At 44.3% G+C, this 23,446-nt stretch overlaps 1 protein-coding gene across 5 annotated transcripts in view; it reads right to left on the bottom strand.

The window, feature by feature from the left end:
- Positions 1-5,305: 5,305 nt before the first annotated feature.
- The window catches only part of POU2F2 (POU class 2 homeobox 2), a 106,696-nt gene continuing 88,555 nt past the window's right edge, over positions 5,306-23,446 (bottom strand). For 2 of the 5 annotated variants that reach the window (XM_087940105.1, XM_087940104.1), the window contains 11 exons: positions 21,145-21,351; positions 20,536-20,641; positions 19,841-19,932; positions 19,236-19,397; positions 18,954-19,095; positions 15,430-15,578; positions 14,279-14,455; positions 13,446-13,512; positions 12,718-12,877; positions 12,285-12,358; positions 5,306-10,538 (listed from right to left, as the gene is read on the bottom strand). In XM_087940105.1, coding sequence (XP_087796231.1) covers positions 10,189-10,538; positions 12,285-12,358; positions 12,718-12,877; positions 13,446-13,512; positions 14,279-14,455; positions 15,430-15,578; positions 18,954-19,095; positions 19,236-19,397; positions 19,841-19,932; positions 20,536-20,641; positions 21,145-21,351 — 1,686 coding nt within the window. In that variant the 3' untranslated portion in view covers positions 5,306-10,188. The remainder of the gene's footprint in view (positions 10,539-12,284; positions 12,359-12,717; positions 12,878-13,445; positions 13,513-14,278; positions 14,456-15,429; positions 15,579-18,953; positions 19,096-19,235; positions 19,398-19,840; positions 19,933-20,535; positions 20,642-21,144; positions 21,352-23,446) is intronic. The other 3 variants (XM_087940106.1, XM_087940107.1, XM_087940108.1) reach the window with 3 other exon arrangements.

The following is a 23,446-nucleotide window of genomic DNA, read 5'->3' as shown; positions in this document are numbered from 1 at the left end:
CAAATAATAATGTTTTATTAATTATGAACTTGTTTATTCGTCTCAGAAGCATCACAATTAAAATAGGGCATACTGTGACATAAAATATAAAATACAAGATTAAAATATGCACAAGTTAAATCATGAGCTTGATGAATCGCTACACTGTGATGCCCTGGGGGATTCTGGGAGTTGAAATCTGCACATCTGCAAGGTGCCAAGCTTGAGAGACACTGAACTGGAGGAAAGAAGATAAATTCCCTAAAGAAGACCATTGGGCAGATGTTTCCCCTTTATGCAGATCCGAACTTGGAAGAAAAGGAAAGAATATCAATTCTATTAAGAGGATCTTTGGGAAAGATGTGCACCTCTGGATTTGGAGGAAGAGGGAGAAGGAAAGGAAGAGAGATTCCCCCCCTGCAATATTTCTCTCCAGCTTGGTTGCCCAATCGGCCATCTGAGGTCTTCTTGATAGGCATCATGAGAGAGAGGTTGAAGCAACCAAAAGAGGAAAGAAAAATGATGGGTAAAAGAGAAGACGAAGGGAGAGAGAAAGCTCGCTTTCTCAAAAAAAAAGAAAAAAGAGGAAGATAGAAGAAAAGTGAGCAAAGCGACTACTTATAGAAGAAAAGATTGGAAACAGAAATCAGAAGAACTGACTTGGTGAAGAAGCACCATGAGGTTGTCCTACTAGTTGCAGATCTTCTAAGGCAGAGAAAGAGATACTTAGCAATTGCTTCTTGCCAATCGGCTAGGATATATTAATATATTTCTTAAATTTATTTGCCACCCATCTTGTTTCAAAACGACACTGGGCGGCTAGATACTAGATTCATTCCCCTACCTCTTCGAGATTTGGGTGCACCGTCATGGCCACCATTCTGAATTTTTTTACCCCAATCTTGGGGCTGCTTCTGCAATCCATCCATGTTTTTGCTCTTCCCTGAGGAGTAGGAATAGTCAATCCTTTGTTGTTGTTATTTAAAAAAAATATCACTTCTGTAAAAAATATTAAAGATGTGAGCATCTGGTGATTTTGGATCAGGCGACTATAATTAGGTGGAGACTGGCATTTGTCATTGCAAATATGTACTATTAAAATAGTAACGTGGAACAGAAGTTGGATCTACAGAGGCATTGTCTTATCAGTTTGTTAACTGTCTCGCTCGCTCCTGGTATACGTGATGCATGCTCCAACTTTTCCTCCCGACACTGCGGTCTACCACACCATCACACTACTGTGACTCTGGTGCTAACTACACACATTCCAGTTACAAATCTCTATTAGCAAGCCAGCATAGCACTTCAGAAACCACAGGAAACATCGATTTCAGACATAGCAACCTTATCTCTATGCTCTCGTTATATGCTTCACAAGCTGGTGGAATGAAATTTCCTGCGCATTCCTCCCATGGTTGTAGACTGTTTTACTGGAGAATTTGGCTACCCCACACAACATGTTTCCCACCCCATTCTCAAGCCAGCCTGTAGAAAAACAGTAACAGCAAGATATGCAGCTGCTATGTTACAGTGGGCTTAGAATTTCTTGGCTGAACAGATAAGGAGGCTTGTCTACCACGGTCTTCCCCAGCTTCTCTAGCACCTTGGCCTCCTGATACACAACCCAACCCGTTAACCCTCTTGGTGAGAACTGTCTACAAAAAAAAGCGCATCGGTTATAGAGGATTTATGAATAACTTGCAGATTACATACACCGGGTGTGACACTGTTGACTCTTCCCTCCAAAATTCATTTTTCTCTTCAAGTGCTCTTATGATGAGCATTGCACTTGATCATCTGTTCCACTTTGCATACTGATGCAAAATGTGTGTCTCCGTGTTCTCATCTTAAGCAGATCCTAAATACATCTAGGTCGTATTTGGTGATGGGGGCAGGAGATGAAATAAGGAATGATTGCCTGCACTTAAATCAGCTGTTCCCAACCTTTTTGGCTCAGCAGTGGCGGCAAGAGGGTGGGGGAGAGGGGTTGGTTTTGCACACATGCCGCTTGCGCAATTGCAGCTTTGTGCACTCACATGCTCTCCTACCGCTTGTGTGGCCCAATTTCCATGGGGCCATGATCCAGCATCGGGCTGCAGACCAGGGGTTGGGGACCCCTAGTTTACATCTAATCTGCCTCCAGAGCATAAGAAGACAAAATAGTAGTAAGTTCTCCACGAGTGTTACTCAGAGTGTTTGTTTGAAATTACCTCCCCCCACAACCACATTGCAACCACTAAAGCAATGTCAAGAGGTGTGTCCAGCATGAAAGTTGGGCACCTGACCACTGTCCATCAGGTAGGGTTCAGTAGTTTTGTCTGCTAATTGGAATGTCCAGACACTGCCGAGTATTAATTGAAATCAAAGAAAGTGAATTGGCAGAAATGATAGGAAACCACGTTAGCAAACTCTGTAAATTTTGTTTTTGAAGCCAGGCAGTTGCCTGCCAAAGGCGGCTTTTTGTGCGGACGCACTTGGGGAAAATGTCTGACCTGGGTTGCTTTTGCAACCAGTTGTAGTTTGAATTAAAAATGACTACGTATAGCAGTGCCACCCCCCCTCGCCCCCCGCCACCTCATGGGTACCATGGAGAAGTTTTTCCAAGGACCGGAGGGGGCCTGGTTTTGTGTGCTACCTGCAGCCCGTGGATGGGGCTTCGCTTGTTTGTACAGCCCAGTTTCTAGCATGCTGTGGACCAGTGCCGGTCCATGGGCCAGGAGTTGAGGACCTCTAGACATACAGGATTTTAAATCGTTATCATGTTTCCTCCTAATGCTGCTCCACAGAGACCAGATCCCCTTTTAAATGTTTACTCATCTGCAAGCACAGTTCAGCAAAGGTTCCCTGCAATTAAGTTCCCCTTGCAGGTTGTTCCTGTTTCATTGCTCTTCTGTTCAGTTTGTTGAGGGATTAGTGGTGATTTACCACTTAATTAGAGTGCTTCTGTTCTCCACAAAGGGGGAGATGGCAGCTTTAATTACTTGTTTCTTTTATTTTTTTCCTCTTTATTTTATAATGAAAAACTGCCTTTTCACAATAAAGGGAAGGGGGAGTTAAAGGAAGCCAGTTATTAATTCCCAACCCTCAGCAGGAAAGAGAAATTGACTAATTGATAAACAATGAATTGCTAATCTCCACCTAAGCAATAAAACAAGAAAAAGGATAGCTATCTAAAGAAGAAACTTTTCAAATTAAACACAGACTAATCCTTGGTAGGACTTTTAATTCATACTACAAATGCCAATGCTACAATTGGAGCTTACTGTAAAGATAAGTCTTTTTTAAAAAAAAAAATGCAGAAAGCTTATAAAATACTGCCATGTAAAGATGTAGCAGAGTCACTAACTGGGTTTTCCTTTAAAAGGCAAGTGACCAAAAAGATGGTAGGTCAGGAATAATATGAAAGCTTTTGTTATGCCCTCAAAGGTCAGATGGAGCCCTGGAAACCACTGAAACTGCAGCTAGAGTTAGATGTGGGATTGAAAAGATGATTGCTCAGCACAATCTTTCCTATAACAAGAAACAGGAAAAATGTCTATGCTCTGTACACTTGCATAAGGGACATATTTTTTTTTTTAAAAAAAACCTGTTAATATAAGGGCACGAGTAGTGCACATGTACGTGAGTTTTGACTCCCGGCTGGTTTTCCAGACAAGATTTTTTGGAACTGGTTAGCCATTGCCTCCTTCCTAGGGCTGAGAATGGGTTACTGGCTGCAGGTCACCCAGCTGGTATTTGCCTAAGACAGGACTAGAACTCACAGTCTCCTGGTTTCTAGCCTGATGCCTTTAACCAGTACGCAAAACTGGATTATTTAATACTCCCAGTTCTTTAAACAAACTGTATGGCTAATGGGAACTGTCTACAATATACATATAAAACCCAGCAACCACAATTTGGGTTTCCAGAAACCAGGAGATGTAATTTATGACAATTTAGAACTGGGTGAGATGGTGAACCACAAAACCTGTTTAGGGAGTCCCGCAGAACAGTTAAAATGGTACAAGTGGCATTTGTATGCTTGTTAAAAAAACTTTTGAATTGGTCATACACCAAAATGGCATCATACGCCAAAATGGAAATTTGACCTGGGTATAGAATTTGGTATAGATTTAGAGAAATAATTAGGTCTGCTTTTAAGTATAAAAGGAGACATTTTCAAAGCTTCAGATCCAATCTGAAGTCTCTGGAACAATAACCATAACTCTATTTCTATCACTGTTTTCTTTCGTTGCCAACAGCTGTCCTTCTAAAATTTTAAATTCTCTCTCTAGGCACTTCTACAAAACCGCCGCTGTTATATCCAAAATGCTGAGGCCCCCTTCTACTAAAGTCCACCCTCCTCCCACTACAGCTGTTGCAGGAACTCAGAATAGCCAAAGAGCCTTCTCTTTCCAGGCACTCAATAGAGGAGTGCCAAGTCAGCCTCCACCCTTCAGCTCCACTTCCTATCCTCTGTTGGTTTTTCAGCAAAAAAAGGGACAGAAACGTCATGCAGAGGGTTGGGGTAAAGTGCCGAATGGCTTAATATGCGAACATTCGGGTAGAGAAGCATCAACTGAGAACGTCAGAAGTCAACGGTGGGAGGTAGGATTGGCAGCCTTTCCCTCCCGCCAATACTTTTGGTCTTTTAGAACTGTCCGGAACAGTTTTTGATGAGTGACCCCATTTGGAATACAGAGACGTTATGTAAGCACTATTGTTCTCATAAAAAGATCCGTCACAGTAGTGGAAGTGGTAAATCACAATATATGCAGGTAATCCTTGACTGACAACCATTCACTTAGAGACTGTTCAGTTATGACAGCACTGAAGAAGAGAGGTGGCCAGTCCTCATACTTACAACCATTACATCCTCCTTGTGGTCACATGATCAAAATTCAGACCCTGGGCAACTGGCATGGATTTATGACAGTTGCACTACTTGCTTCACTATCTGAAAAGCAAAGTCATCGGGGGGCCTCCAGATTCATTTAATGACTGTGTGCTTTGAATGATTTGCTGCATAGCAAAAAAAAAAAAAAAATTGTGAAATCGGGCACAACTTAACAATCACCTTGCTTAGCAACGGTGTCAATTATGGTTATAAGTCAAGGACTACCTGTACCCTTATATTAGAAAGCAAACAAACAATCGTCTGTAGATCACTTTCTCTTCCAGTAATACCTTTGGAGCCTAACTGGGAGGTGAAGACGCATCCGTGGGCAGAACACTGTTTTCAGGTGCCAACTTGCTGATCCACAATTTTTTTCTTTCCTCCTGTGACCTGCAAGTTCTGTGCCATGAATGAGTCACCATAACAGATTCTCAACTTCTTTCCAACTCATCTTTGGTTGCAAGATTTTTATTTTGTTTTTGTTTTTAATTTTAAAAAAAGACAGGGAAAAAAAAACACAAAACCACGACAGAACCAAATGAAAGAACAAATTAAAAAAGCACTCAGAATATTTGTTACATTATCATCATCATCATTATTTTTTTTTTCAAGTCACTTCTAAGCCCCACAGTTACAAATAAATTAACAAGACAGGATCAGACCCCGGAAGATTAAAAATTTAAAAAAAAATGAATACTAGGAACTAACTACCTTTGGCAAAGTTATCACACGATTTTCCCACTGCTCCCAGGTCGGCTACAGCAACAGGCCAGTCATGTTGGGGTGGTGTTGGCAAGAAACTGGGTTCTAGTACAGCATCCTTCATGCAAAAAGCCAGCCCATTTGATCCACTCCTCTAGGGCTATCAAACTGACTGACCCTCCTGGGCATATAAACAAGATTCCCTTTTTCACATTAACCTCCACACCGGTCAGAGTTTGATAGAGAGCAACCTGGAGAAGCCAGTTCATGGAAGGCAGAAGACCTTCCATTAGACCTGAACGTGGTCCCAGTCAAGGTTTCTAAAGGAGATTCGTGTCCAACGAGAAACAGAAAGCCCAGCTTCAACTTTCTTTGATACAAAAACGCTCTTGCATCACAGCTGAATTCCAGCTATCCTCCAATTTCACCCTGATGTACGAAGTGCCAGTTACATCGGGGAAGCGAGGCCCCACAGAGCAATGTCCAGCCCCTTAGTGTGTCTTTTTTAAAAAAATTTTTTCCATTTTCACGTCTTCGTGGACGCAGTCTTCAGTCCTTGTCATGGTTCCATCTTAGCCACGTTGTCCCTTTCCAGGTTGATAGATAGAAGCTTAACTGAACAGATCAGATTTCATTGGACCTGGGCTGTCTTCCTGATTTTCCCCCCCGATAGGGTGAGAGGAATGCTGCACCGGATCCCCACTGCCCCAAGCAGACCTGCACGGCACACACCCTTAATAAAGCTTTTCTATTTGGTTTATCATTAAAGTATATGAGGTATATGGCGGGCTATCTCCAAAGAGCCTTGTGGTGGATGTCTTGGCACTGTAAGGAGAGGGAGGGGGTGGCTAGCCTGTCTCCCTCCCTCGTGCCCTCCCCCCAACCCTGGGACGGGCACTGGCACGGAGGCATGTGAGCAAATATTTGGTTTGACAGCTTTGGTTTTACTTTATTTCCTTCCTCGCTCTAAAACTCCTAGGAGCGTGGAGGGGAGCGCAGCAGAACAAAGAGATGCAGCTATTTTTCGAGCATCTTTTCATTTTTTTTTAAATAAACCAGCCAGGTGAAGAAGTACGTGGACTAGAGAGAGGTATAGTTGGTTATGGACTTTGACCTATCAATAAAAATCATCGGCCAATTTAAAACTAAAGAAGAGGCCGTCTTTCTCTGGATCCATCAACCACAACCATCCCTATAGCAAAATTCACCAAAAAAAAATCACCAATTTGGAAGGGGAGACGGTGATACCTCCCACATCTCCTTTCCTAAAGCTAAAGCCAGACCACTTTAAAAAGAGGCATCATACCTACAACCTGCTTGTGTATATTTTCCTCTGTCCCACTCTGGTCAAACATTTGGCTGGATTTTGAAGGCAAAAAGAGGGAGCAATTCCCAGCCACCCTCTTTTTTTCCTAACCTTTTTCGTCTTTCTGAGAAAGCTGCTGCTCCCACTCGTCTCCAGGTTGACAGCAATCTAACCTACTTCCCAACATCCTTACTTGCCCTATAAAATCTTGACGGTTTTCCCTCCACGCCTGTTCAACCACCACTCAGCTCCATGCATGGAGATAGGGTCATTTTTGGTCTAGAATCAATTCTTTTTTTTAAAAAAAAAACACATTTTGGTTTTTGGTATTTTTTTTGTTTGTTTTTTGTTTCGTTTTTTTCCCTTTTTATCTTTTTTTTGTTGCAAACCTTTAGCGTTTGTTTTTTGTCTTTTTTCTTAATACAGTAAGAAGCGATAAAGCGGAACATAGAATATTCTCTATTAAAAAAAAATAGATACCCCCCCCCGAAAAGTAAAAATGAAAGAAAAATAACAAAGATCACTAAAACAGTTACATTCCACCTAGAAACACGTTCAGTAGCACATGAGAGAGAGAGAGAGAGAAAGAGAGAGAAAAAGAGAGAAATATTTCTCTCCAATGTTTCTTTTTTTCCCCAGATGTCCACCATTATACCGTAACTGAAATCTTAAAAGGGCTGAATAAATACTTGGCGGTTCTCTCTCACTCACGCACAGAATGGGATGAAAACTTTTCTTTTTTTTTTCAAGTCAGTCTTTTAAACTAGGTGTTTCCTGGTTTTTTTTTTTTGTTTGTTTGTTTGTTGTTGATTTGTTTGTTTTGGAAAGTTTCACAGTATTTTTTTTTCTTTTGTTATCTCAAACCCACCTGAACGTTAGAGCACAGCAAAAGCAGGAGATAAAATGAGGTTGAGGGTTTTTTGTTTCTGTCCTTTAAGAAAGGTTCAAAGTACTTTTTTTTGTTTGCTTGTTTATCTTTTTTTTTTTTAACTCTGTCCTTTTTGTTTGGTTTTTGTTTTCTACCAGATCGCAGTATGCCATGGCTAACTTCCTTCTCTGCAACAGCAAAACTTTGGTTCGCAGGAGTTGAAAATAAAAGACAAACATTCAAAGAGCCCCCAAAACATCAATTAACCCACCCAACGTATTAAAAAAAAAATATATCCCAAACCATCCAGTTAAAACGAAAACCAAGAAGACCAAGAAAAGAAATGTACAAAAAAAAAGTTTCAAAACAAAACAAAACAAAGTAAGTGTTTTGAGAAGCCATTTTTAAAGCTTTCCAGACTTCCGGGAGAAAGTTACAGAATCTTCTGATCTTGCCCTCCCCACTTCAGTTGATTTGGTTTACTTATTTATTTGTCTCTTTGCCATTTATAAAATTTTGGCTTCTCAACACAACTTTCCATGAGGTATTTTTTTTTTCAGGACAGAGAAAGACGGTTGAGCCATTTTGTCTTAACCAGAGAAAGTAAAGATGTCCCCTTTATTCCCACACATTTTCATCCTTTCTTCTTCATTTAAAAGTTTTTTGTGGTTATTTCTTTTAGGTTCTTTTGTTTGCTTGGTTGGTTCTTTTTGGTTAAAAGTTTCTCTCGCCTCCGAGTCTCTGTGATACCCACTTTCTGAGAAGATTTTTTTTTTTTATCCCTCTTTTGTCTTTGCTTTTATTTATATTCCCCAGTGGTCTTCATTTTGTTGTTTTCTGTAGTGATGTCTATCAATTTTTGGTTTTTTTTTCTGAAAAATGTAAAGAATGCTGAAATTCCCATTTTTTTTTGTTTTGGTTTTTGTCAGGCACTGGAATATGAGTATTTTTTTTCAGAACACAGCTATAAAAATAATAATAACAATAAAAATAAAAAACCACACATCCCCTGTTTTCAAAAAAATAACCCCTGATACTAACCCCAGGCAAAACCAATTAAAAACATTTTTTTAGCTAAGCTCAATAGAAAATTAAAGCTGGCAAAGAAAAGGTACAAGCTGATAGAAAAAAAGCAAAGGTTTAGTGCTGCCCATCCTTAAAAATTTGAAGACTGTGACTTTCAATAATGCCTCTTGTCCTGCAAAAAGTACTTACATTATAGACCCTCTGAGTAGCCCTGCTAACAGTAATAAAGTAATTCCAGCCGGACGGAACTCCTTCATTCTTATTATAGGGGGGAAGTCTTTGAGAGAGACAGAAACAGGCATTGCAAATATCTGGGTTTTGATGCATCAAATGCCTGCTGCAATGTATACATCTCAAAAGGGACTTCAACAAAGAAATTTTTTTAAAACGGTTCCCCACCTCTTTAGCCCCAGAGAACTAATATAGATTTTGGCTGGCAAGTAATCTGAATTTTGTGATCACAAACTCCTTTAGTGGAGCCTATCCCAGGGCTGATGAATCAAATAACCTCTTTGCAAACAAGATGCAGCAGAAATAATTTAAAAAATAACTCATTGCAGGACATCAATCAAGAAACCAGTTTCCAGAAAGGGAACCCGGTGTCTGATTTTCATTATTGCCTTTGAAAATCCTAGCCTTCATTTCTTATAAGAATCCCCCTATTTGTATAAAGCTTCTTATTTGTTTCATTAAAAAAAAAAGAGAGAGCAAAAAAACCAGAAACATTTGTTAATCATTTAAAAAATAAAGAAAATATTTATAGGAAGATCCTGAAATTAAATCAATCCATTCTTTTCCTGCCCAAACTCTTTCTGGATCCAAGGAAAAGAGAAAGAATAAATAAGAATAAATAAAAGCATTTTGAAAGACATTCGACCAGACACTGAAGATAGAAAAGTTTGTAAAAAGCTTTGGGTGAAGCTAGAACTGGTGATTTTTGGTGTGAGATCTGTATTCCCCTTAAGGATTTTTAAAGGTTCTTTTAAAAGTATTTTTTTCTTTTTTCTTTTTTTTTACAAAAAAAATATCCCCATTTATTGGTTTCCTTTCTGATACTGTCCAGGAAACGAGCAGATGAAGAAAAAAAAACATAAATCATTAAAAAAACCAAACAGACCATCGACTGTCACCTTTTGCAGAGGGGAAAAACAAATGAATGCCAAAGGTTTGGGGAACTTTCTTTTTTTGGTTTCTTCCTTTTTTTTCCCTTTTTGCTTTGCTTGTTTGCTTATTTTTTGGTTTTGGTTTGGTTTTTTTTTTTTTTTTCGTTTGGCTGTTGCTGACATTTCTATGTTTGGTTTTGGTGATTTTGGTTTGCTTGGGTTTTTGTTTTGGTTTTTTTTTTTTTTTTGGTTTCATGTGTCGGTTTGTACGTCCACTCCTGGCTACCCCCGCCATGTCAGAAAAGGCAGCGTGGATGCTCCTGAGTCCTCACTCCGTCTTGGCATCCGGTTCGGTGGATCCAGTTCCAACTTGCCCCATTGTCTGCACCATGTCACTGGAGGAGCTGCATGAGGAACAAGAGGAGGAGGAAGAGGAAGAGGAGGAGGAGGAAGTCAGGGTAGGGGACTTGCTAGGCATAGAAGCAGCCACGGCAGCAGCTGCTGACACCAGCCCCACGCCTCCGGGGGCAGCACTCAGCAAAGGCAGGCCCGCGTGGTTGAGGAAGAGCGGCGAGGTCACGATGCTCTGGCTTCCAGTTGTGCCTGCAGTGGTACCCAAGACTAAGTTACCACTGGCATCAAGGCTGGTAATTGGCAGGCTTCCACCACTGGCCAGGGCTATGCAAAGAAAGAGAGAGAGAAACACTGGTTAGGCCACATCAGCAGTGGCATCCTGTCCTTGGCCTTGGGGTCAATATAGAATCGGCCCAAAGAGAGACAGTGCCAAGATTGCCCTCTGATGGACAATCTTGCAGGAAACCATTCTTATCACCTTCTTTTAATGACCCCCCATAATCCATTGCGGGGTGGAGTCTGGGCAACCGAATAGAGCTGAATGTTTACTGGCCGGATGCCCTTCCTGTCGCCAGTGCGGAGTTGTGTTCAGCAGATATATCCTCATTGCGCCCAGAGAGAGAGAGAGAAATATCTGCCTCTACCTAGGATCGAACTCACGCCCTCCTGATTGCGAGGTGAGAGCTCCACCTCTAGGCCACCGCACCACTCACAGGAAACCATTCTTATCTTTGCAAAAAAAAAAAAAATTAAGATGCTTCCTCTTTGGAGACTCTTCCCCCGTGTCAAAAAGACAGGTATAATTGAAATGGCTCTTCCTTGCCCCCCTCCCCCCTCTGTTACTTCTCTTCCCCCCCAAACATGATTCACACGGAAAAGATGCATGATGTGAGAAGACAGGTTGCACGATCGATGGTTAGCATATATGATATGAGGCATGTAATGGTGCGTGAAACGCCTTCTGATATGTGCAAATTCAAGATGGAATGGAGAAAAACCTCAAGATGAACGAGAGAAGGTTGTGAGGGACTCCACCGACTGGCTGCACTCTCACACACCTGTACTACACTTGCACACCAGCTCACAAGCAATCTTGCTGTCTTAGGTCAGGCCAAGAGGTGGGGAAGTGGTGTAATTCGGTAAATGCCTCCTTGAAAGAGGAAATGACGTGTCCTACCTTTAACGTTTCCATCTGCACAATCCCAAACAACTGCAAAAGATCTTAGGGGAAGCAGGTTACCTGGGTTATTTTCAGCCAGGATTCATATCAGGGTCCTGGCTGAAAAAAAGAACCCAGATAAGCAGCTTTCCCACGCCAGGGGTCAGGCTGGTAGAAACGGCATTGGTCGCTCTTGGGGATGATACTCTGTCTTGCCAAGCCCAACCTCCAACCATCACCTAAGGATCTCCACAGCTTCTCCTGTTTAACTCCAGGTGGAGATCCACAACTGGGAATCATCCCTGTTCTTTGTTCCTTTGATTTAAAGGCCACCCGATTCCCAAAACGACTCTGGTGGTTTACAATTACAACAGAAAAAAGAACCGATGGGTTTGGATAAGCCACACATGTTGAGGATGCCTTATTTCAAACTGATGGAGAACCTTCGCCGTTGGCTTCTTATATATGGGGTACACCTTAAATATAGGTGGTTCTCATGCATTTTCTTTTATCCTGTAGGTCTCAGCTGCTTCTGGCATCCCTGTCTATTCTATTCTCCTAGGCTGGTGTGGGATAAGCAGCCGAGTCTCTGGACCCTTTCATAAGGCTTGGTCCTTAGAGATAGTCCTCAACTTAGGGCCACAAATGAGCCCGGAATGACATCTGTTAAGTTGTTGCAGTTGTTAAAAGGATCCATAGTTATTTTACCACCACCACGCCAAATCACGCAAGCAGGTATGTGCAGCAATCCACAGATGTTGCGCGCCCAACCTGCAACCTCTACAAACTCACATCCGTTCCTTCGCACACTTTTCCTCCCACGCCACAGCAAGCCAGTGGAGTGGGGAGTGGATGGCAGCCACGACACCATGGGTATTTTTTTTTATTTTTTGGTCTTTTCTTTCACAAACCTTGTATGGTGGCCAGTGGGTTGGTGGCCATTAGCGCTGGGTTTAACCCTGCATTCACCCCTAGCACTGTGCTTCTGCAAGCAAATCAAAGGCAGCAAGTTAAAGTGGGGGCTTTGGGGTGGCAAAGAGGACCGTGCTCTGGTCACCCCCCCCACCCCCCCGCCATGCGCGTTTTTTTCCTCTCGGGTGTGTGTCCAGGAATGCATCAGTAGGATCCAACTGACAACAGCTCAGTCAATGTGGGTTTTATGTCTTGCCCTCTAGGGCAGAGGATCCTCTTGCTTGAGCAGGGGGTTGGACTAGAAGACCTCCAAAGTCCCCTTCAACTCTTGTCATCCTGTTAAGGGGGTGTTAAAGAAGCCCCGCCGAGGGTCGCCCTCCAACCTCTGAAAGGACTCAACCCTCCACAAGCTTTCCCCGTCTTGCCACTTACCCCGTACTGGGATTCAGGCCTTGCAAGCTGAGAGCTGGATGAGGACTGGGGTTTGTGCTGTTGCTTGGGGGTGGCGTGACCGAGTTGAGGGTGGTGCCCCCTGCTCCAACCGCTGTCCGACTGGGGGTTAGGGAGCAGATTGCTGGGGACAAGGTAGTAACTGCCCCAAAATAAGAACAGGAAGTTAGCAGGGGAGCTTCGCGTAGACAATGCCAAGCTAGGTATCTGGTCTTCCCAGGTAGTCCTCCACTTATGGCCACAGTGGAGCCCAACATTTCTGTTGCTAAGCAAGACAGTTAAGTGTGTCATGCCCCTTTTACAACCTTTCTTGCTATGGGTGTAACGGGGGGGTCCCTGCAAGTTGTTGCTAATAACGGCACTTGTTGTTAAGGGAATCTGGCTTCCGCACTGGCTTTGTGAGAAGGCTGTAAAAGGTTATCACATGACCCTAACCCTAACCCTAACCCTAACCAAGTGCCCCCTCCCTCCCTCCCTCCCCAGGTTTCAGGCATTCAGTATGATCAATCCCTAATTTTGCCCTCTTGTAATCCAGACCCTCAACAATCTCAACAATCCCTTAACCAACTTTGTGGGTCAACGATCAGGATGCTCTTATATTCCTCAACGACGTCCATTTCGCACCGTCCCAACAAGCTCTCGTCACTCCACCCCAGTGAACTACTCCAAGGGGAAATATAGGAAAGGAACATAAAAGGGGACCATTGTACCTGTTGTGCTCAGACTACTGGAAGCCTGGGAGAGGGGCAAACTTGTGCCAGTGCCTGGGCTGGTCACCTGAGGAACAAAAAGATAGAGAGGAGAGCCTGTCACCGACATAACAGATGTAAACCCAGGTAGGGAGCTTTCTCTCTTGCACCACCAGAGGGCAGGAAAGGTTTTTTCCCCAAAGTGCTATTCAGGGACTTGTTGAATGGAGAAGATGATGGACAGCACGCTGAGGACAACCCACTGCACCTCTGAAATCCTGGCTCACCAAGAGATGCTGCCAAGCCTTGTCTCAGGGCCTGGAGGCTGTTGGACTCTGGATGGGATCAACCACTATTTCAGCATGACCAAGTGGCTGTGGGTTCATGGACCAGTTTATGCTGAGCATTTCCCAAGCTTAGTTCTCCAGAGGGTTGCATTTCCTCAGATGGAACTGGCATGCAGTTTGGGTGGTGGTGGTGGTGGAGGAGCGGTTTACTTGCTCAGTGTTGAACGTTGTATGTCCCTAATTTGAAGGTGCTTCTGACATGAACAAAGAACCTGCACTGATAGGTCCTGCTTTGCGACCCCGTAGTCCCTAATCAGAGTAGAATTGGCACGACTGAATGGAGTTGTGCATTTACTGGCCGGAGGCCCTTCCTGACACCCACACAGAGTTCACAGCAGATATTTTCCCTTTGCACCTTAGGGGAGAAATTAGGATTGAACTCCCAGCCTTCCAAGTGGGCAAAAATAAGGTAAGACGTGTCCTTCAAGCGGCTTTTGCCAATGTCAGCATCCCACGGGAAAGCCACCCGGGAGGTCAGCTGAGACAGAGGGAAAAGTGGGAGTTTACCATGTGAGGGCTGTAGCCAGCAGGCTTGCTCTGGGCAGGCAAAATGGGAGCAGAGCTGCAAGGGTTGATCCGTTTCTCCTTCTGGCGGCGGTTGCAGAACCAGACACGAATCACCTCCTTCTCCATGTTCAACTGTTCAGCAATAAGTAGGATCTCCTCTGAGGTAGGCTTCTGGTTCTGTTGGGGGAGACAGACGTGTAAGAACAACATCCGGTCCTAAGCGAGAAGTGAACAGCAAGAAGCAGGACAGGAAAATACCCACAAAATGGATAACACTGATTATACAGCCGCCTGTAGTTGGTTACAGGTAGTCCTCGGCTTACAACCACAATTGAGGCCCAAATGTCTGTTGCTAAGCAAGACGGTTGTTAAGCAGGAAGTTTGGGGCCATTTTGTGACCTCTTGGGGCCATTTTGTGACCTGCTAGAGTTGTTAAGTGAATCACTGCAGCTGTTAAGTTAGTAACCCAATTGTTAAGCGAATCCGGCTTCCCCGTTGACTTTGGTTTGTCAGGAAGTCACAAAAAAAGGATCCCATGACCTGGGAGACAGAACGGCCATAAATATGAGCCAGTTGCCAAACATCTGGATTTTGATCACGTGGCCATGGGGATGCTGCAAGCGGTTGTAAATGTGGAAAACGGTCATAAGTCACTTTTTCCATTACTGTTGTAACTTCGAACAGCCACTGGACAAATGGTCGTAAATCAAGGATTATAACGTAAGCAAGTATATAAACGTTTTAAATAAGGATATGAAATCAGTTTTAAATGACCCACTTCAGGTGGAAGCATTAAGCTTCGGTGGCGTAGTGGTGAGAGTGCAGTACTGCAGGCGACTTCTGCTGACTGCCGGCTGCCTGCAATTTGGCAGTTCAAATCCCACCTGGCTCAAGGTTGACTCAGCCTTCCGTCCTTCCGAGGTGGGTCAAAGGAGGACCCAGATTGTTGGGGGCAAGAGGCTGACCCTGTAAACCGCTCAGAGAGGGCTGTAAAAGCACTGCGAAGCAGCATCTAAGTGCTATTGCTATTAAAGAAAGCAGCACAGGCAAAACTTTTCCTAAGTCTCTTCTCCACTGCATGGCATAACCTATACTGATTTGGGGAGGGAAGGGACGAGGGAGGGAGGGTTGCTTGGTAGGGAACGTTTTACCGCTAGAAAGCTTTTTTCCAATGCAAAGCGGACATTAGTCTCAATGCTGGTCCGTTTCTTGCGACGTCGGCCCGGCAGCCCATCAAAACCAAGGTTGGGGCTGCTCAGCTGGTTGGGGCTGGGAAGCGTGGAGTCCACAGACATTGTCTCTGTAACATGTTGAAAAGGAACATTTTATTCGCCTTTTGAGTAACATTCATAAGGCACATCCCCTATACCAGCGGTCTCCAACCTGGGCAACTTTAAGACTTGTGGACTTCACACGTTGAAGTCCGCACGTCTTAAAGTTGCCCAGGTTGGAGACCGCTGCCCTATATGACTCAACACCTTCTATCACTTTTCCATCTATCTTCTTTTCTTTTTTTTTAATTAAACTTTATTAATTCTCTTATGTTTTTAAAAGAAAAAAATAACCATAACATTAATAGTACTGTAACATTCATAGTATACATCTCTATCTCTTGTGTGTTATACATTTATATATATATTGTTATGTGAGTATATACATTTATCTGTTGTTTACTTATTTTAACTTTCATTATATTCTATTTGCCTAATTTCCAGCCAATCATACCACATGCCTCAAATTTTATAATATTCTGACGCTTCTTTGTCTTTTAGTTCTAGGGTCAATTTGTCCATTTTGGCACATTCCAAGATTTTTTAAATTATTGATTCATCAGGGGGTGGTATTCTTATATTTCCAATATTGTGCGTAAGATAATCTAGCTGCTGTTAGTATGTGCAATACAATGCACTTAATCTCTTTATCATGTTTCTTTTTAAATATCCCTAGCATAAATAATTCCAGCTCAAATTCTATTTGTTCTTTGACAATTTCTTGTATCCATCGCCTCATTTTGGACCAATATCTTTGCGCTTCTGGGCAGCACCACCACATATGATAGAAAGTACCTTGTCTCTTTTTTTACACTTCCAACATGCCAGATTCGTGTTGGGATACATTTTTGCTAATCTGTTTGGGGCTAGATGCCATCGGTAAAACGTTTTGTATATATTTCCTTCGTAGACCGCAGATCTGGTTAATTTATAGTTCCATCTATCTCTTTTCAAATGCCGACTTTCCTCAGCATTCATCCTCTCCAGAAATGTCATCTCTTTTCTCTCCCACTTAATCGTAACTATGTATGAATATATCCTATGTTGATGGAGCGAACAAGAACTAAGTTTCTCACTGGAAGGTAATAATGCTCTTTATGGTGCCGTAAATCCCACCACTCAGTCCTGCTTGTATTGTGCTGCCCGCATCTTCCTTCTGTCAGGCTCAGACCACAAAGGCCACTACATCATGCTAAATTATGGTTTCTGAATGAGCTACCATTTGCTGGCTCCGCACGGCATACTAAGCTTGTTTACCTGGACTACCAACAGCAGGAAAGCTCAATTTAAAAAAAAAAAAAAAATGGAATAACGGAATAACAGAGTTGGAAGGGACCTTGGAGGTCTTCTAGTCCAACCCCCTGCTCAAGCAGGAGACCCGATACCATTTCTGACAAATCCAGTCCCTTTTTAAAATCCTTCAGAGATGGAGCACCCACAGCTTCCACAGGCAAGCTGTTCCACTGGTTTATTGTTCCCACTGCCAGGTCATTTCTAATTTGCTTCTTTCCTTAGTTAGTTTCCACTCATTGCTTCTTGCCTTGCCTTCGGGGGCTTTAGAAAACAGGCCGACCCCGTCTCCTTTGTGGAAACCCCTTAGATGTAGGAGCAATGCTGTCATGTCTCCCCTAGTCCTTCTTTTCAATGGATGAGACATTTTATGTACACGGAGAGCATTTGCACCAAGACAAATTCCTTGTGTGTCCAATCACACTTGGCCAATAAAGAATATCCTATCCTATCCTATCCTATCCTATCCTATCCTATTCTATTCTATTCTAATTCCTATTCCTATTCCATCCTATCCCATCCCATCCCACTCTACTCCACTCCATCCCATCCTACTCTATTCTACTCTACTCCACTCCACCCCACCCTATTCTATTCTACTCAATTCAATCCCATTCTACTCTACTCTACTCTACTCCTCTATTCTATTCTATTCTATTCTATTCTATTCTATTCTAATTCCTATTCCTATTCTATTCCATCCCATCCCATCTCACTCTACTCTACTCCACTCCATCCCATCTTACTCTACTCTACTCTACTCTACTCCACTCCACCTTATTCTACTCTACTCCATTCCATCCCATTCCATCCCATTCCATCCCATTCTACTCTACTCTACTCTACTCCTCTATTCTATTCTATTCTATTCTATTCTATTCTATTCTATTCTATTCTCTATTCCTATTCCTATTCTATTCCATCCCATCCCATCCCACTCTATTCTACTCCACTCCATCCCATCTTACTCTACTCTACTCTACTCTACTCCACTCCACCTTATTCTACTCTACTCCATTCCATCCCATTCCATCCCATTCCATCCCATTCTACTCTACTCTACTCTACTCCTCTATTCTATTCTATTCTATTCTATTCTATTCTATTCTATTCTATTCTATTCTATTCTCTATTCCTATTCCTATTCTATTCCATCCCATCCCATCCCACTCTACTCTACTCCACTCCATCCCATCTTACTCTACTCTACTCTACTCCACTCCACCCTATTCTACTCTACTCCATTCCATCCCATTCCATCCCATTCTACTCTACTCTACTCTACTCCTCTATTCTATTCTATTCTATTCTATTCTCTATTCCTATTCCTATTCTATTCCATCCCATCCCACTCTACTCTACTCCACTCCATCCCATCTTACTCTACTCTACTCTACTCTACTCCACTCCACCCTATTCTACTCTACTCCATTCCATCCCATTCCATCCCATTCTACTCTACTCTACTCTACTCTTCTATTCTATTCTATTCTATTCTATTCTATTCTATTCTATTCTATTCTATTCTATTCTATTCTATGCTATGCTATTCTATTCTATTCTATTCTATTCTATTCTATTCTAATTCCTATTCCTATTCCTATTCTATTCCATCCCATCCCATCCCATCCCACTCTACTCTACTCCACTCCATCCCATCTTACTTTACTCTACTCTACTCTACTCCACTCCACCCTACTCTACTCCATTCCATCCCATTCCACCCCACTCTACTCTACTATTCTATTCTATTCTATTCTATTCTATTCTATTCTATTCTATTCTATTCTATTCTATTCCATTCTATTCTATTCATATCCAATTCCTGCAACTGTTCATTGTATGTTTTAGCCTCCAGTCCTCTAATCATCTTTGTTGTTCTTCTCTGCACTCTTTCCAACATCTTTTTTTTTACATTGTGGTGACCAAAACTGTAGCAATAGCTTATGTGTGAATGCAGCTGGCTCTCTCCTGTTACCTTCACTGCAACGTTCACAATAACCTTCTGGACCAAGTTCTCTTTTCTTCCCTGACATTCTTAACGTTATCCCACTCCCAGGTGGGTCATCCTGAGGAGGACTCCGCTTTGATCACATTCCACTGTTTTTCCTTACCAGCGTCATTCAGCCATTTCTCCAGAAGAGGTTTGAGTTTGCACATGTTCTTGAAGCTGAGGTTCAGTGCCTCAAAGCGCGAGATGGTGGTTTGGCTGAAGTCATTCCCATAAAGCTTCCCCATAGCCAACCCCACATCACCCTGTGAAGGATGGAGGGAAGAGAAGGGGAGAGGACCAATTACTGAGAGAACGCCACGGCCGCGCGTATTTCACAATTCCCCGCACGCGGCGCCTCTACGTCTTGTTCTTCCTCATCTGAGCCAAGCATTCTGAGGTGTACCTGTGTGAAGCCGAGTTTGATGCGCCGTTGTTTGAAGGTGCGGGCGAACTGTTCCAGTTCCTCCAGGTCGCTGGGCTCCTCGGGGTGCGAAGGGGTCTCCAGGCATTTGGGCGGCTGTGAGTGAGTGAGGTGGGACTCGGGGAGGCCAGGCCGAGTCACTTGCTGGGGAAGAGGAAGAAATCAAAGGAATGGGCAATCCAAGGACCCCACACGAGTCCAGGCAGACTGCATTACCAAACTCAAGCGGAGAAATAATCTCACTGATGTATTAATTTGTTTAATAGCCAATGCTATGCCTGGGCCAACATGGTAGGTACTTCCCTCCCTTCATGAGCTATAAAAGCCACTGACTTCTTGCAGTGTTTGGCGGGTTAGAACTGGATGTATTTGCTCACTGGATTTTAGGGCTTAAATGCTTGCAATTTATTTAACACTGGAGAAAAGGAACCGGTATAATCACCTAAAAAGAAAAATGGGGGGGTAAACCAAATTATTTGCGTGGTATTTATTTCCTTCTGTTCACCTCAACGAACATTTTACACGTTCTTTCTTTTTTTTTTTTTACCCGACCCTTCTTTCCTTCCTTCCTTCCTTCCTTTGCTCACCTGTGCTGGGAGTCCTGCGCGAGGCTGGTTCGGCAGGAGGCTCCCTGGATTTTGCTGAGGTAGCTGAAATAAATTTGGTGTCGGAAGCAGCCCTGCGGGGGAGAAAAAGACTCAGTTTATCTCTGAAGAGACTCCACGTATTTTTGTCCTTTGTGTGCCAAATTACAGCCCGGTTAAGCCGTAAGCAGCAACAGCTTAAAGTTTAGTGCCGCCTTAGGCATGAAAGCCAGTTGGGTGACTTTGGGGCCAATCACCAGGAGATAGTGAATTCTAGTCCTGCTTTAGGCATGAAAGTTGGCTGGGTAAGCGTCATGCCCCTGTTGGAATCTGATTCGGAGGGGGAGGCCCAGCAGCTGACAAGGAGTGGGAGTGTGGCTCCGTTGGCTGTGGAAGAAACTGGGGAAGGGCAAAGGCCGACTGGGCAGAGCAGGGGAGAGGTAGAGCGAGGGAGAGGGAGTTCAGAGGAAGACCCAGGCCCACCCCCTCTTCATCCTAGGGCATGCAGGGAGGAATGGAGAAGGGAGCAATGTGAGTTGCGTGGCTTGCGGGGGAGGAAAGGGCCCTGATTCCCTTCATTAGCTGCAGCTGGGAACACAGTGTTTAAAAAGGGAAGCTGCGCACAGCAAAGTTGCTGGGAGCAAATTGTGAATTATTTTTTGATGATTTTTTTTCCTTTTTCTTCTTCTTCTTCTCACCTTGCTGTCCCTGCTGGGCCTGTGGCAGCAGGAACTGTGCAGGTGGCTGGAGAGGGTGCCCTGGGACGAGGACTAACTGCTGGAGCTGCAGCAGCTGCTGGATATCCTAGAGGAAACACAATCGGGAGGAGAAGTACGATGAAAACATCTCCACGCAATGCAAGAGGTCCCCAATTTTCAATGTGGCCAAACTTCTCGAGAGGTTAATGAGAATTATACCTGCCCTGAGACCACATGCAGCATTTTTCTCCCCTGGAATCATGGCTCCTGTGAGCTTCCCAGAAAAGAGGTGAGGGCTATGGCAGGGGACTCCAACCTTGGCCACTTTAAGCCTGGAGGACTTCAACTCCCAGATTCCCCAGCCAGCAAAGCTGGCTGGGGAATTCTGGGAGTTGAAGTCCTCCAGGCTTAAAGTGGCCAAGGTTGGAGTCCCCTGGGCTAAGGGCCAAGTTTCAATGGCAGGCAATGTCTCAGGCCATTTTTTTCCCCTTTCAAACGTCCCTCCAGGAGTTGACCGCCTTCCCTTCCAAGGTCAAGTGGCCTGGCAATGAGAGAACCTCTTGTGGGCCGGCCCTGCAAAGCTCCCTGCTTCAATGCACAAGCCCTTACCTGTGCCGTGAGCTGGATTGGTTGGGACAAGGCCAGCTGAGGCGTCTGGGGCTGGCTCTGTGCTGCTGGCAGTTCAGCCCCAGGTTGCTGAGAGGAGGAGGCGGCGGCGGCGGCGGCAGCGTTAGACTGCTGCACGGCAGCCGCCAAAAGCTGTGCTTGCGCCTGCTGCAGGAGCAGCTGCTGTTGGGCAGGCATCAGGGCAGTGAGCTGTATGAGAGAGGAGGCAGCAGGGCGGGCAGCAAGCAGGAGGCCAAGGGACGGGGAGGGAGGGAGGGAGGATGGATCAGAGAAGGAAGGAGAAAGGTTCAGAGAGAAGGAAGGAAGGAAGGAAGGAAGGAAGGAAGGAAGGAAGGAAGGAAGGAAGGAAGGAAGGAAGGAAGGAAGGAAGGAAGGATCAGAAAAGGAAGGAGAAAGGTTCAGAGAGAAGGAAGGAAGGAAGGAAGGAAGGAAGGAAGGAAGGAAGGAAGGAAGGAAGGAAGGAAGGAAGGAAGGAAGGAAGGAAGGAAGGAAGGAAGGATCAGAGAAGGAAGGAGAAAGAAGAGAGAAGGAAGGAAGGAAGGAAGGAAGGAAGGAAGGAAGGAAGGAGGGATGGATCAGAAGGAAGGAGAAAGATTCGGAGAGAAGGAAGGAAGGAAGGAAGGAAGGAAGGAAGGAAGGATCAGAAAAGGAAGGAGAAAGGTTCAGAGAGAAGGAGGAAGGAAGGAAGGAAAGAAGGAAAGGAAGGAAGGAAGGAAGGAAGGAAGGAAGGAAGGAAGGAAGGATCAGAGAAGGAAGGAGAAAGGTTCAGAGAGAAGGAAGGAAGGAAGGAAGGAAGGAAGGAAGGAAGGAAGGATCAGAAAAGGAAGGAGAAAGGTTCAGAGAGAAGGAAGGAAGGAAGGAAGGAAGGAAGGAAGGAGGGATGGATCAGAGAAGGAAGGAGAAAGATTTGGAGAGAAGGAAGGAAGGAAGGAAGGAAGGAAGGAAGGAAGGAAGGAGGGATGGATCAGAGAAGGAAGGAGAAAGATTCGGAGAGAAGGAAGGAAGGAAGGAAGGAAGGAAGGAAGGAAGGAAGGAAGGAAGGATCAGAAAAGGAAGGAGAAAGGTTCAGAGAGAAAGAGGAAGGAAGGAAGGAAGGAAGGAAGGAAGGAAGGAAGGAAGGAAGGAAGGAAGGATCAGAGAAGGAAGGAGAAAGGTTCAGAGAGAAGGAAGGAAGGAAGGAAGGAAGGAAGGAAGGATGGATCAGAGATAGAAAAGGAAAGCCAGAGAAGGAAGGAAGGAAGGATCAGAGAAGGAAGGAGAAAGGTTCAGAGAGAGAGGAAGGAAGGAAGGAAGGAAGGAAGGAAGGAAGGAAGGAAGGAAGGAAGGAAGGATCAGAGAAGGAAGGAGAAAGGTTCAGAAGAAGGAAGGAAGGAAGGAAGGAAGGAAGGAAGGATGGATCAGAGATAGAAAAGGAAAGACCAGAGAAGGAAAGAAGAAAAGATCAGAGAAGGAAGGAGAAAGGTTCAGAGAGAAGGAGGAAGGAAGGAAGGAAGGAAGGAAGGAAGGAAGGAAGGAAGGAAGGAAGGAAGGAAGATCAGAGAGAAGGAAGAAGCAAGTTAGTCAACCTCATTCCCTGCCCCCAGCAAAGAGCCAGGAACTTTCTCAGATAGACAGGCCATATGCAGTTCTTCTTTTGCCGGAGACTGGACTCACACAGACCACGGAGATCTTGGCCAGGTGGGAAAGAAGTGGGTGTGTTGCTCATTGTCACGTGTGCAGGTTCAGGGAAAGGTGTACCTGTTGGATTCCTTCTTGTCCCCTGGAAAAGGCACCAGGGGGGATAAGGGAGGGTTGCTGATGAGAGGGAAGCATCAGTCGTGCTTTACTGTTCGGGGTGGAATTACATCTCCTTCTCCAGCAACCTTTGGGGCAGAGGCTGAGATCTCTCCATCTGCTTCTCCAGCCTCCATCCATCCCAGGAGAGCAGTGATAGCACAACCAAAGAGAATGTGGGGCTCCAAAACGACCCATTTCCTTCCCTTCCTTGGGTGGGTATATCACACCCTCCCAGTGTGATATGGACCGGTTGTTTTGAGGATTACAAGCGGTCCTCGACTTTAACAGCACTGAAAAAAGGGACTTTTGAGGACCGTTTTTCACACTTAACAACCGTTGCAAGCATCCCCACGGTCGCAGGGTCCAAATCTGGACCCTTGGCCACTGGCTCACACAGTATTTATGACGGCTGCATTATCCCAGGATCATATGATCCTCTTTTGGCCACCTTCTGACAAGCAAAGTCAGTGGTGAAGCCAGGTTCGCTTAACAACCGTGGGACGAACGT

Source organism: Pseudonaja textilis, chromosome 10, assembly GCF_049901715.1.
Source record: "Pseudonaja textilis isolate UNSWEBS1 chromosome 10, rPseTex1.2, whole genome shotgun sequence".
NCBI classification, from domain to species: Eukaryota; Metazoa; Chordata; class Lepidosauria; order Squamata; family Elapidae; genus Pseudonaja; species Pseudonaja textilis.
This window is presented reverse-complemented; position numbering and strand designations above follow the sequence as displayed.